Below are 14,965 nucleotides of genomic sequence, written 5' to 3'. Positions count from 1 at the left end.
AGAAAGACGTCACGAGGCTTCGCTCTTTATTTCTCTCTCTGTAGCATTTTTAAAGCGCAACGTTCCAGCTACTCAAACGCCAAAAAAAAAGTGAATCTGTCTTTGTCTCTTGCCCCTGAGCCTCCGCGTCTCTCTGCTTTTATCTCTACTATGTGTTTGTTTCTGTCTGTCCCATGTGAACTCTGAACAGGATGTCAATGAAAAGCAAACCGCCTGGAGGACCCGAAATGATACCGACCGACCGTCACGCCTTCGCCTGTCAGCACTGAAACTAAAGCTTATACTTGCTTCCTGTGTTTCACATAAATGCATCATCAAATCATTAATAACATTCATACATGTAGCTCAAATTAATAATTTAAATATATTTACAGTTCAATGAAAATGTTTTTTTTGCTGAAATGAATTGTATATATTTAAAAAAAAACTGTACAATGCAACAAAAAGAAAACGGTTAAATTATATCCTATGTAAGTTTTTCAAAAACTACACAAGCATTCATTTATTTAATAAATTTACACTGATTTTTACCATTATATAATGTGAAATATTTAGATCTGTGTGTACGTAGGCATAATTTTACTTATTTTGAACCTAAGGCCACATTTTTCATTTTTACACCTCGGCATCTACAGGCAGCAGCTAGGAGCCGCCATCACAAAATGTGTTGGGGTTTTCCCTTTAAACATCCTAAAAATATCACCTCTATATCATCTCTATACTTTCCTTTGAAGTCAAGAATCTTTGTAGACATAAATATGGGTAAAATGTCACTTTAAGACAGCATATACAAAATATAATGTCTCGCCTTTTAAGTGTCCAACAGGGCAATTCTCCCTTTTTTCCTCGAGCGCTTTAAGGCAAAAATTAGATCATTTAATCTTCTCTAAATGCATATTAGCAATCGTTTTCCAGGCTGGATCCCCAACACATTCATAAAAGGCCTCCGCACATCTCCACAGCTTTGCTTTGCTTTCATTGGACATCCTTCCCCGTTTTTTTCTGCATTTGGATGCGTCCCTCCGCTAATCAAACAGGTCAATAAATAAATAGAACTCACCACATGTGTAAGTCATATATGCATTTACATTATGTACCGTCAGATCAAAAGCTCAGGCTGCAGCCTGACTGTGTCCTCTTCAAAGTGTCCGCTGATGAGAGGTGGGACCGAGGTGCAGGATGCTGCAGGTGAAACAGGATTGCAGGTTTTTTTGAAAGCTTACATGCACTTAAAGAAACCCAGAGTGATATGACTTTTGTTTACTGAGCTACGGTGGCTTTCACAGCTATTCAAACCTTTGAACCATGGGGAAAATGGTTTGAATTTCTTTTCTTTAAAAAAAAAAAAACATGGGAAAAATGGTAATGAGAAACTCTGCAAAAAAAAAGTCTTCAATTTAAAGGATTTAAAAAAAGGGAAAATTTCCAGAAATTTCTAATTATCATAACTATACATTGAAAATAATTTTACAGAATTCTTATTACTTTAGGCCCTTTTCCAAGTCATTTCTTATTTTTTTTATTTATTTTTTTGTTGCTAATTTCCCCAAACATTTTCTGCACTTTTTTGCCTAATGTTTTAGTTGCCCGTTACCTTTTTTTTTCCATGTTTTTGGAAAGAAATTTAGAAATCAATTTGCCCAGGTTTCAAAGAGTTAAATGTCACTGATTCGTCCCAGCTGTGGTGGACATTTTGAGAAAAAGGAGAAGAAAAAAAATCCACAATTTTCTTGTGAGTTCATCCCTCTCTTGGTCTTCGTAAAAGCAGGCGTTGATGAGCGGTGGTCAGAATGAACTTGTGCTTTTTCCTTCTTCTCTTGCAGGTTGGGCAGACTGGGTGGTTTTCTCCATCATCCGTTTAATATCATGCTCTCGTCTGGGACTCGGCAGGCTGAGCAAGGTACTCCAGACATCCCGCTCCCACGGCAACGCTTTCCAGCTCCTCCTGGGGACCCTGAGGCGTTCCCGGACCAGATGAGATATATATTTCATCCAGTGTGTCCTGGCTCTGCCCCCGGCCTCATCCAAGTTGGACATGCCCGAAAAACGTCTAACAGGAGGCGTCCCATCCTGATCAGGAGCCTGAACCACCTCAGCTGGCCCCTTCAGACGCGAAGGAGCAGCAGCTCTACTCTGAGCTCCCTCCGCATGTCTGAGCTCCTCACGTTTCTCTGCAGCTGAGCCCAGACGCCCAACAGAGGACGCTCATTTCGGCAGCTTGTATCCAGCCAGTTCTCATCCCAAACTTGTCATACAGTTTTGCTCTGTCAGTGCTTTCGCGTTGCCAAAAGGCGCCTTTTGCGTGCATATGGAACGCAGACGAAAAGAAATACTCGCGTTGTTATTATAAGTTGGCTGCGTGTGCAATGTAGCGAGCGTGGTTGTAATGCTGCGGGTAACGATATAATAATAATGAGCGTGAGGGCGCCTGCAGGGCGGGCAGGAGGGGAGGTGGAGGGGTCCCACCAACACGGACTTTGATGCAGGAGTCACGCGTATGCTTCTTGTTTGAATGTGATGCTGTTTCTACATCTTATTTTGTGCCCCCTTCACCTCATCCTAACCATCCGTGACTTTTGTCACCGAAACACAAGGACTGGCCTGAATACAATTTTCTGGGCTCTAATTAACAGTGAATAATCAGAGTTTCAGAAGGCGGGAGCAGTTAAGGCGGATTGATGCTTCACCGTCAAGTGAGGGAGAGACCGAGCAGTAAGACAGTTGACAGTTCTTGTGTCTTCTTGTGTTCCAAATAACGGTTAGATTTTGTTGTGTGTCTGAAATGATAAATGTCCTCATTATGGAAGATACTGGAATTCACCTGCTCTGTGCTGCCGGACAGAGCTCCAGTGGAGCTGCGGGGGGTCACGTGTTTGCGTTTCGGGACCGGACACACCGACACAGAATTGGTTTGACTCAGTCAATCAAGTCGTTAATAACTGTTAAAAATGACAAAATATCAAATGATCATTCCTGTCACTGTGTGTGTGTGTGTGTGTTTGTGTGTGTGTGTTACAGGCGCAGCAGCAGGATCGCAAACACCGAAGTAAAATTCATCCTCTGCAAAAAAAAAAAAATATCTGAATGCCTAAATTGAAAACCAAATACCTGAATAGCAAAATATTCTGGTCCAGCCCTACTAAGCACAACCACGGGCCACATCAGCCCACCATGATCATCTGTTGACATCATGGAGCGTAAACATCAGAGGCAGAAGGATACTTAACTCATGATTTGTCGATGCGGAAGTCCACTGACAAAGCTGCAACAGGTGACGAGTTTGGATGAGAACGTGCTGCGGATCTCGTTCTTTTGGTCACTACCCAAAGCTCAGGCGCAGATGGAGCGGTAAATCGATGCCTTTCAGCTCAGCTCTCTCTTCACCGTGACGGTCCGGTTTAGCGCCTGTATCACCGCTGAGCCGCCGCTCCATCTCACGCTCCATTCCCCCCTCACTCATGAACAAAACTCGATTCGCTTGAAACAGCAACTTTCTCACAACCCAGAAGGAGCAATCCACCGTTTTTCAGCAGAGAGCCCTCATCATCGGCTGCAAACCGCCCCGCTGCGTTCTGGAGGTCACGGTGTAAGGTCACGGGTTTCTAATCTCCTAATAATAATATGCTGAATCTCTGCACCCGGAGCAGACACGGATCGAAAGGTTTTTTTTTGCTTTTACATCAACCATCTTAAATCTTACCTTAAAAAAAAAAAAAAAGCTTCTACATGAATTTAAAAGATCAATCGGCACCAAATAAGCAACAGGACATCACAGACCTCGGCGTTCCACTGAGGAGAATAAGTGTGTTCAGAGTGTGGCACAGCGAGGTGAACGCGTACAGTACAGCAAAGTGCAGCTAGGCATGGCGTATATCATATTTGTGAAGTTTTCCATCTGTGAGAAGGCCCTCCTTGTTTTGTTGCGAGATGGATGACACGGAGACTTGGACAGTCACGTAGTTAAGCTCGTAGCGCAGCTCCACGCGGAGAGAGAAGCGTGTTTTTTGGAGTGTCTTTGGGTTTCCTGTCTGGTCTTTTGGTTTTTTCGGATGTATGCATGCATACTCTGCGTGGATGTACCCTTGAAAGTGAGTTAGTGTTTGAGCCCGCATGCTTGCGTTGCATGTGTCTGTACATCGTCTTCATATTTTCTACAGTGTTTTTTTTGTTTTCTCGTTTTCGGGATGATCCCCAATGTACAGGTTTTGTTCTCAGTAGGTGTGTGGCAGCAATACCCTTTGACTCCGAAGCGGTTTGCCTTCATCTTGCGTTAATTCGTCTCTGGGCAGCTTTAACTCAGCACTGTCCGAGTCCAGAGGCATCGTGGCTGTCCTCCATGCTGCTGAGGGTGACGTAGATGATGGGAACCAAACCCTTGGCTCCACCCAGGGAGCACAGCAGCCAGTCTGGATCAGCCTTGCTCAGCACCTGCAGGATGTCGCCCTTGTTGAAGCTCAGCTGTCCAGGCTCGGTGGCTATGTGGTGGCACAAAGCTCGTACTTCACTGAGGAGAGACAGACGACATAAAGAAAGTGTCAGCAGAGTCTGACAGGGTTATTATCACTTAGAAACTCTTAAGTTTTGGTCATTAATGAAGCAGAAATATCAGTTCTTACAGCTCTCTTCTGAGGTATGACAGTTGGGTGAATTGTTGAGTATAATCTCAGTGTGCAGCGTGTAGCATTTGCTCACCATGGAGACTGTTGTCTGGCTTCGATTGGTTGGTTTGACGTTGGTGGAGGTGAGGTTTGGGCGTGAGTGGGCGTAGCTGGAAGCTCTGCCTTCTTCCCACTCCCTCCTCCGATAGTCTGAGCCACGAGGTCGAGAACAGACCGATCCAGAGAAAGCCACCCTGATGGAGGCCTGAGAGAGAAAACACAGTGTGGAAAAATGAGAAATGTAATGTCTGCAGCAAAAACAATGTTTATGATACTTACACATTTTGTTCAGCAAGGTAAGCTTTGCTCAATAGTGTAACGTGAGTCGATACACAAACTAGTCCTATGACTTCCTCACCACGGCATCCAGGCTCTGAAGCAGTCGCCTTTTTTAAAAGACATGTTCATCTGCACTGACTGTCACAGAGACATGAGCTGACGCAGAATCACGACAAAGAAATGTTTGTTTTTGTTTTACTGTGTGCAAGTTTCTCCTTGCAGCAAACCAATATTCTTCCAAACTACAGGGCTAGTGTATGCATGTGTGTGTCAGTGTCGTTAAAAACCGTTACATGTGCACAGACAAAGGAAAAACCAGCCACACATGATCTGATGTTGTGACATCACTTTGTCCGGGTGGACGCTGGCGACCTTCGTGCATGAATCATGCATGAATTAAGCATTAAGCTTGTGCTAATTATAGACCTCATTTTAGACCAAAAACCCATTCAACAGAGCAGTAGATTTTGAGGCCGTTTATATGCCAGCAGTTTTTAAAACGTAAAACGTTTGTTGTGGTTTGGTCTTTCATTCACATGACGACGGCGTTTTCGGGCCTGAAAACACAAAACTTTTGAAACTGGGTTCCAAAGTGTCATTTTTTAAAAAACGCAATCCCTTCTGTTGCCATGGTAACCATCACTGTGCAGGTCCTGTGAGAATGGTGACATCACAGCCGCACTTGGCACATGCGCATTACGTTTCAGACAAACAGCCATGTGCAAGCAGGAGGAGAATAATAACAACAATGGCGGACTACCGAGCTGCATTTGTGCTGCTGAATCTACTGAGTTTATTAACGCTGTCGGTTCTTGTGCGTGCATTCGCCATCGTCTTCTTAAAGAACGCCAGTATGCACATGTGCATGGTGTTCTTCTATAGTGTGTATTTACCAAGTTATACTGCCAACTACTGGCTTGATCTGCATACTACAGTGTTTTGGGTTATTTTTGTGGATCTGTGGACACATGGACCATTTTCACAATGTCATCTTATGAATGCAGATTTTTAAGAAATGCAAATGAAAGACTTCAATGTGGTTTTTGAGACGAGGGCGCTGGAAGTACAACAATGTTAACTAATTTCCAGCTTTAAGGACTCATTCCTGCAGCCCTTTATGTCTACATTTTGAGATTTTTGTTTTTGTGTTTGTTTTTACTTTTGACAGGATAAGACAGACATTAAGTATCACCAGACTTTTCCTTCTAACTGACCTGGTTTTTTGAGTTTTTGCCTTCTGATCAGCTGCCTCCACCTTGGAAGGAGACCCAACACTGGATCCGAAGAGCCTGCTCCAGCGCAGACTCTGTCCCTGTTGGGGGCTCTCCTCCTGGGCAGCAGCTTGAGCTCCAGTCCCTGTGAGCTCCAGAGGTTTTGTGTCTTTCTCCTGGTTGAGGACAGACTCTGGCGGGCTGCCCATCCACGAAGGCCTCCCTCTGGACCCAGCTGACTCCCCGCTGGAGCTGCTGCTGCTCTTCCTGCTTCTGTATCCCTCCCCCTCCTGGCTCGACTCGGCCCCCTCCACCACTCCCTCTCTGGTGGGCGGAAGCTGGTTCTGTCGTCTCTCTGCCGACTTCTTCCTCTTCTCCGTCTTTACAAACTTTGACCCCTCTGCTGATTGGTCGATGTAGACCTGGGAGGACTGCATGAGCTGGTACCACCAGCCCGCCTGTCTGTCTTGCCGCTGCCGCCCCTCGTCCGTCATATCCTTCTCTTTCTCCTTCCTCCTGTCCTTCTCCTGTCCGTCCTCACCTTCTCCTTGACTCTCTTGTCCTACGCCTTTCATCCTCTGTCCACTCATCCCTCTCTCCTTCCAGAGATTGGCAAACCCTACTTCCATCATCGCCGCTCTGCTCGCAGGCCCGGCTGTCACGCTTTCCGTGTCCTCCCCCTCACTCCTCAACCTCGGCTTCACTCCCTCTCTCCTCGACCCGACCCCTTCCATCCTCGGCCACGTCCCCTCTCGTCTCAGCGCCGCCCTCTCTTTCTTCACCTCTCCGCTTGAGTCTCTCACCATCTCGCTCACGGTGGTGCTCCACCCCCTCATGAGCTGGAAGGTGGAGCGGGTCGACTGGTCGACACTCTGGCCGGCGGAGCACAGCTGCTCCTTCCGACGGAGGTGCTCCTGGCCCTTTTGGAGGAGGTGCGGCTCAAACAGCAGGTCCAGGTCAAACGGGAGGAGCGACAGCGGCTGCAGCAGGAGGAGGAGCTCCTCAAAGAGCGGCTGACACGCCCCCTGCGACAGGGGGAGGAAACCCCACGGGCTGTAGTGTGCTGCGATAATATCTGATGAAAGCGAAACAGGAAGCTCATCAGAACAAGATCCAGAAAAGCAAAATTTAACATCAGTCTGAAGTTACTGGGTCTTACCTTCGTGTGTGTAGAGGTGATTGAACCAGAACTCCAAAGATTTCAGGCTGAAATAAAAAGAGAATCAAGTATAAAATTTGCAGCAACGTGAGTGCACCATCGCTCTCGTTTTGGGGGATTTTAGAAATTATCAAACATTCAGCATCGAGCTGAAAGTTAACTAATAATCTAACCTGACTAAACCAAGATGTGTTTCCAACACTTATTTGAAGGTTACAGTATGAAACGAAGCTTTAAGCTTAATTTTAGCAAAAGCGATAGGATATATTTAAGATATACAATGTATGATTTTCCTAAAAAAGCCACTTGGTTGGCAGTGTTCGTTTCTGCGTCCCCAGTAGCGGGCGAGATGTGACATGCAGCAGAGAGCAGTGACCATCATCTGCCCGACATGTTGTAACCCATTCTGCCGAAACTGTCGTGCATACGACAACAGACGACTGAATATTGGAGAAGAAGAAGAAGTGGTGCTAGGAAACATGTCCGATTGTAACAATTGTGTTAATATTTAAAATCTATATTATTATATACAAAATAGACCTATAATATGATATTTTTTACAGCATAAATTTAAGGTTTTTTATCAGGCTCAGGCCCAAAACTGCTGCTGTGGTTCAGGCTTGAACAAAAACTGAGCTCTTCATGTAGGGTCGGGCTGATTTTTTTGGACCAAATTAGAGCTTTAATCCTGACCCTTAGGATCAGAGCAACTGGTGCAAAGAATGAGACAATATAGAAGAGAAAATGGTGAAAAATAACTCACTTCAGCAGGCCGAAGATGAAGGCGTTGAGTCTCATGCTGTGGCTGGTGAGCTCAGAGTACTGGCTCACCTTTGAGAACAGGCTGTGGAGGACACGTGTGGACGGGCCTGACGGAGACAGACAATAAAATTACGTCTTTACTATGTCACATGTTACCCATAATCAGTTCACTTATGGCTGCTGTTACGGTCCTTTCAGTATAATTTTACCAAAAGTCAGTCTGTCAAAGCCACAGAGTGTATATAAAGATGGACGACATGACAGAAAAAAAAAAGTCTTATCATGATCATTTTTTTCATATCAGTCGATATCGATATTTCCATACAGCGTACGCTTAAAACTTAATTTGAACAGTTTTCCTCCAACGTGATACAGCTAGCATTTTTTATGTCATTTAGGTCACTTTTAACAACACGGTATTAAAGAATACATGAATAGTTAAAAGCGGATTTTGCAGGTCTGATGTTCATTAAACATGCACTGAACATGAAACTGGTCACTCTTATTATCAGTTTGATGTGATGAATTTGCAGCAGTTCTGTCCTCACCCAGCTGTGTGGAGGCCTCCACCAGGCTCCAGGGCTGACAGCGCCGCTGTCCGATGATCAGGTCCAGCACGTAGGCCTTCAGTCCGTCCTGCAGCACCTCGTGCAGGGCCGGGCACAGGTACTTCAGGATGAGGTGACCCACGTTGGGACTCACCCAGCTGTTCCCCAGCTTGGCCTGCAGGGTTACAGAGCATCATCAGGATGACAAATCATAAGCACAGGATGATGCAAAACTTCTCATCTGTTTGTGCCAAATTTGTCTCAGTAGATAAGTACACTTTTTGTAGTCATGATAAAAAAAAAACAACTAAAAGTAAATATATTATCTGTTTTCAATCAAGGACCAATGAGGCTGACTTCCCCTTTGTTCTCCTGTTCAGACTGATCTGCAGCCTAATTTATTAACTGTCTTATCAGCTCTGTGTGAAAAAACACATTACGTGCCAGAAATTCAGATTCCTGACTGAAGCCGCTGACGGAGGGAAGAGTCACGAGGGACCAATTAATATTCTGAAAATGTTTGTGGTGGTGCTGCTGTATAATTAATTAAATAACTGTGAAGACAAATACCACAAATAAACTTAGAAACATGATGGGACTGAGCCTGAATGCACTAATAACAATAATAATAATAATAATAAGGATAATATTTATTTGTATAGCACCTTTTCATACAAGAAGAAAGAAATTACAAGCACGAGTTCTTCACATGGATAAAACCTGCTTGATAAAACTAGTAACACTGTAATGCATAACAATAAGATGGAAAATAAAAAAACTAAATAAAACCCACCGATGTTATTGATTAAAAAATGAGGCTAAAAAAAGTATACACCTGGGAAAGGCAAAAATACTTTTAAGAATGAAGACTGAATAAACATTTAATAAACTAACTTGATCAAATTGCGATGAGAGAAAACAGATGGCACCACCTGAGTGTGAAACTAATGTAATTTACCATCTGAAGGTTTTAATTTTCTTCTGTATTTTGCAACACTTTGGTCTAAATCTCTCTGTGTGAGCTTTAATCAGCCAGTAGAAGAGGCCCATTTATTTCAAAGTAAATCAGTTATTAGTAGTCATCTGATCCATCGAAAACTCCTACCTTGACGTCTGGGTCTCGACTGGTGCCGAAATGTGCCACAATCAGATCCACTGCAGTGTTCACGGCTTTCACCAAACCTGACAGAGTCAAGAGGAAAGAAAAAGGAAAGAGTCAATTATCCTTTAATGCACAAGATACAGTGTCTTTGCCGTGAAAGTCACTTGATGCAAATGTCTTTTTTTCTCTGTAATACTGTCCTAAATCCATGGTTTGGTTTCCATGGTGTTTTGTCCTCCTCTGCAGGGACGTGAGAGGCATTAAGGTCCTTGTGCTGTGTCCTTCAGTGCCTTTGTGCTCGCATTCTGTATAGTTTTATTTATTAAGGTAACGACTAGATGTGCAGTGATCAGCTGGGTTTGCCTTCCATGTAGGGCTGCTCGATTATGGCAAAAATCATATTCACAATTATTTTGGTGAATATTTTGATCACGATGATTTAACATGATGACTCACTGACTTTGGACTCATCATGCATTCAATGAACTTTTTAAAATAAAAAAAACAAGTCCTCATGTGTTTCACCATTTGTTTTGCTTTATGTTTTTTATTCTCTGTAAATATTTATTTTTTGTTTGCTTGCTTGTAAAATTATTTCTCTATTTTCTTTTTTACATGTTCGAAATAAATCAAATCAAATCAAATTAAAAGAACGAGAGAAAAAAAACATACAAGGAATATTTAGGGGTGGAAATCACCAAAGATCGGCTGATACAATATTATCATGAAACTTAAGTCATAATACAATGTTATTGCAATTTTAAATGTTTTGTAATAAGCTGAGTATCGTGCTAATTTATTTTCTTTTTTCAACTGCAAATTAAGGGAAAACTTTGTCAGCATCTGCTTTTATCTATTTTTTTTGTCTGCTCATTTATATTTGATTTAATTTATTTTTAGTTTATTTATTTTTTCTTTCCCTCTTTGGTGCTAAAAACAGAAAAAGAGAATGATGAAGGTATGGTGTACTTTATAATTTGCACCAATTTTAATTCCAATAAAGATCTCAATAAAAAAAAATCCTACTGAGCAAATCGTGTTTTAGCTTTACTAAAAAATCACAATAATATAAATGAAAGACGGCCGGGGCTTCTACATCTCCGGGACACAATGCATGTAAAACAAAGGTGTAAAAAGCTCTGTTAAATGTGTCTCTCGAGGTCCTGCTCAAAAACACTTCAGCAGTGTGAATGTCGGTGCGTGCAGGAACCTGCTGACGATCCAGCTGAGGGATGATTTGCCTGCTCATTATACGATAACCTGCTGCCTCAAGAGGCCTTAAATTACCCTCCTCGCTGTCAAGTAGCCGTTCTGCAGTGAGAGGCACTTGATTTAAGCACCTTTCAGCGCCATCATTTCACTCCGTTCTGCTCCACAACAACGCTGCACGCTCTGAAAATGTGATTTTCCAGTTTGTAGTGTCAGATTTTTATCTGATTCTGTCAGCAGTGCAGCACTTTTCTATGATTTCTTTGATCTTTTGTGGCTTACAGTGCAAATCATGACCTATATTTATGATAACATATGGAAAAAGAGGTACAGTATTAACAACAGAAGTGTTATTTCCCTGTTTATGGGGAGTTTTTCCTCAGTCCATGTGAGGGTCTAAGGACAGAGGGATGTCGTCTGCTGTAAAGCCCTCTGACGCAAACTGTGATTTGTGATAATGGACTTTATAAATAAAATTGACTTGACTTTACTTGACTTATTCTGTTGAGGTTGATGATCAAGAAATTAACAGTTTGAAATCTTCACAAGTATTTTAAACCTCTGAAATGTGAGCAAACTGGTTTGATTTTTTTCACAAACATGGGATTAAAGGCAATAAGCAGCTCGGCAAGAATTAGTAAATGGTGACGAGAAAATGACCTGAAAAAAATAGCTGAGAAAGTGAGAGTGAGAGAAAATCAGTGGAAAAAAAAAAACAACGGTAAAAATAAAAAACTCTTTTCATAATTATTAAAAAAATATAATTAAAATTGTGCTACACAAAATATATATATATTTATATGTATCAATGTAATCATAATCAAACACATTTTGATGCTTGTTTGTTTGTTTGGTTTGCGTCGATTTTTTTGTGCTTATTTCCAGGTAATTTCCTAAATTTTTATACATTTTTAACTTATTTTTGGGTCATTTCTGAAGTTGCTCATTGTCCTCTTTCTATTTTTTAAATTAAATTCAGCCAGTTTGCTACAGTTTCAAAGAGTTTAAGACAGTTTAGAGTAAACATACCTAAAGAGATTCGGAGAGATGGAAATAAAGGACGAGGACAGACGGGACGTCTGGAACTGAATCATGACTAACAACATCCTCTGATGGATTTGTTTGTTTGAGACGCAACCTCTGCAGAGGACAGAGCGGCAGATCATTGATTATAATATAAGGTCTGAGATGAGACATTCAGAGGTGAAGAGAGAGACAGAAAACAGTTTTAATCATAAGTTACTATAAATAGTAGCTGCACTGAAACAATCTCTCTTTGTAACCTGTTACCATGCAATCATCTGTTATCATCTCCATGACAACCGAGCAACTTCTTCCACCCAGTGAGGCCACGAGATGCGGCTGAAAAACTCTCACTTAAAACTCTCTTTATCCAGTAGCTCAGCTTTTATTTTTTTTTTTTTAAATTTTAAACAAACACCTTCATAATTAAACACCCGGTAAAATGTAAGGAAAGTAGAGCCGTCACTGCACTTACATCGCTCTAATCTAAACGCTTGTGTTTGACCAGTCGGTGAAGTCCAGTGTTGTTTAACTCATTCCAGTCAGGAAAACGTACAACCACAGGAGCACAACGTTTTCTTGACACAGAAACTTAAACTTTTCTGTACTTAAAATTACTGTTTAGCTTCTGTGCGCGACTCCAGCCTGCTTCTTCAAACTGGGAATGTGCAGATCGAAATCTACTGTCGAACTGTCGGTAAATACTTCACACGTCAGCTGTGATTCTCTGGACCGGGTCAGTCGGGTCAGGCTGGGCTGTAATTTCTAACTTTTCCCTCGGGCTTGAATCGCGTCAGGTTCTCCCCAAATTACCATTCAAGTATTTATTTAGTTTTTATGAAACTGATGTTAAGTTGAGGATTGTAAAACAGTCTTTTACTTAAATGACACTTTGCATGAGTTTGAATGGGCTGAATCAAGAGAAAGAGGATGCAGAGAAAGGGAAAGGAAGGGAACACGTGGAGAACCGTGAGAGAGCGCAAGTGAAAAAGGGATGGAAAATGAGAGAAAGAAAAAGAGGTTTCTGCTTCTCTACCCCCAGCAGTGAAAGAAATGTAAATAAAAAGCAGTGGATGTTGGTGCTGCATCGCCATCGCCGTGCGTACTGGACGCATCGAGGTGCACAGCGTGCTTTGTTGAACCTGTCATGTACGAGATGACAAACTAATACAAGGAAGAGAAGAAGGAGAAATGGTGCGAGAAACACTCCAGCCCTTAGCTTTTGATACATGTTTTAATATTAAAAACATTTATTTTATAATATATAAAAGTAATTTACTATAGACCTATTTTTACATTACAAGTTTTAATCCGAATCAGGCCCAAAACTGTAGCCGTGGGTTGAGCTTGGACAGAAACTGTGCTGGTTTTATTGCGGTCGGGCCTGATTTTTTGGGCCTGATCTAAGCTACCTCATACAACCCTACTTTAAAAAAAATCTAAACAATCCCTTTAAGTTCCTGAGTTCCTAAAAAGGTTCATTTGGCCAAAAAGAGACCAAGAAACTGCATCAGTGCTCGCAGACAGTCGGGAACCAAAGCAACGAGCTCTGAGAAAAATCCTCATTAGCCTTTTAGTCGTTTTGCAATTAAATATTTAGAGACTTCACACCGATTCCAGTGGTCACTGTCAATCTCACACACACACACAGAGCCTCACCTCTCTTCTGCGTCAGGTCCACAGAGATGTGTGACTGCGAGGAGGAGCAGGAGGAGGAGGAGGTCGACGCGTCGGGGGAGAGGCAGAACTCCTCTGGAGGCTTCTCGGTCAGGGAGAAGTAGTCCGGCAGGAAGTCGCTGTAGATCTGCTGCAGCTTTGCTGATTGGCCTACTGCTGAGACACACACACACACGATGATCAGACACACATATAAACACACACACACACACACACACACACACACACACACTGCTTTCAAAAGCACGAGAAGGATCTTTCTGATTGCAGCTGCAGACTTTGAGGAGCATTTGTTTTCTAAGGAACTTTGCAGCAGTATTTTTCAGGGACTCTTCCCTCAGATTCTTTGCATCTTGAACTGCTTTAAAAAAAAACACCTAAAATACTTTGTCTACTTCTAAAGTATCTTCATAATCCTTCAAAATCATGAGCACCGTTGAGGCGTCCCAGAGCGTTGCCCGAGGGCACTGAAGGGAAATCAAACACGTTCCGTCTGGCAGGTCGCGGTCCGACCCGTCTGGGTTCCAGGTTACCGGAGAGGGGCCCCGATCCTGCAGAAGAGTGGCCCCCTGAGGCCCTCTCCAGTCCCAGAGGGTTTCGACGACGGTACTCCCTCCACTTGAGCGCCTGGGGGGAGAGGTGGTGTGCTGAGGGGTCGGTGGTCGGGTTAAAATGATGGATTATTGAGAAGATGGATTAAAGAAATATGTGGGAGAGAAGCAGAAGACGAAGAAAGTGAGAAAGTTTTAGGTGAAGGAGAAGATTGAAGTTCATGCATGAAGGGAGGGAAGAAAGAGAAAAAGACAACAGTAAGAATGTAGAAGAGCTTAGCGTCTCCTAAAAAGTACATTAAAACCGAATCACAGAATTAATAATCTTTGATAATGAGCGCTGATGTAAAAACTAAACTGCTCTCTGTGGACTCAAACGTTTTAATTTTTCTGAGTTTTTAATAGCCCATGTGAAAATAATCATAGTCTGGGAGCTGCAAATGGCAAAATTACATTTTAGTTCCTTTTAATATGAATGTTGACTGATTCTGTCATCAAAACTGTTGCAGGAAAGCAAATGTGAAGCACAGAGATAAAGAGGAACGAAACAGGAAAGAGCTGAGAGAAACAGTCGTGTGTACAGTATGTAAAATAAAGCAGGACCAGAACCAGGTCTGTCCCCCATGTTAAAAACCAAAAGGTTTAAAATGGTATCTGTCACAAGTGCAAAAAATACAGTGAAGCGGCACTAAACTCTGACTACCCTGCAACGGTTTGATACTTTTAATGAGCAAATATTTATATTTCATTTGGTTGTTTTATTTTATGTTTTAATGTTCTTAGGGT

General features: G+C 42.4%; 1 protein-coding gene across 4 annotated transcripts in view; it reads right to left on the bottom strand.

Annotated features, from left to right (window-relative positions):
* Window positions 1-2,775: 2,775 nt before the first annotated feature.
* Window positions 2,776-14,965, bottom strand: part of rusc2 (RUN and SH3 domain containing 2) — a 52,822-nt gene continuing 40,632 nt past the window's right edge. Inside the window, exons 5-13 of one of the 4 annotated variants that reach the window (XM_042487833.1) lie at window positions 14,063-14,275; window positions 13,611-13,784; window positions 9,723-9,799; window positions 8,618-8,792; window positions 8,071-8,176; window positions 7,308-7,354; window positions 6,152-7,223; window positions 4,693-4,863; window positions 2,776-4,504 (exon numbers count right to left, since the gene is read on the bottom strand). In XM_042487833.1, the coding sequence (XP_042343767.1) occupies window positions 4,297-4,504; window positions 4,693-4,863; window positions 6,152-7,223; window positions 7,308-7,354; window positions 8,071-8,176; window positions 8,618-8,792; window positions 9,723-9,799; window positions 13,611-13,784; window positions 14,063-14,275 (2,243 nt within the window). In that variant the 3' untranslated portion in view covers window positions 2,776-4,296. The remainder of the gene's footprint in view (window positions 4,505-4,692; window positions 4,864-6,151; window positions 7,224-7,307; window positions 7,355-8,070; window positions 8,177-8,617; window positions 8,793-9,722; window positions 9,800-13,610; window positions 13,785-14,062; window positions 14,276-14,965) is intronic. The other 3 variants (XM_042487834.1, XM_042487835.1, XM_042487836.1) reach the window with 3 other exon arrangements.

This window comes from Plectropomus leopardus, chromosome 6 (assembly GCF_008729295.1).
Source record: "Plectropomus leopardus isolate mb chromosome 6, YSFRI_Pleo_2.0, whole genome shotgun sequence".
NCBI classification, from domain to species: Eukaryota; Metazoa; Chordata; class Actinopteri; order Perciformes; family Serranidae; genus Plectropomus; species Plectropomus leopardus.
Note: the sequence above shows the minus strand (reverse complement) of the source record. Positions and strands in the feature narration are given on the sequence as shown.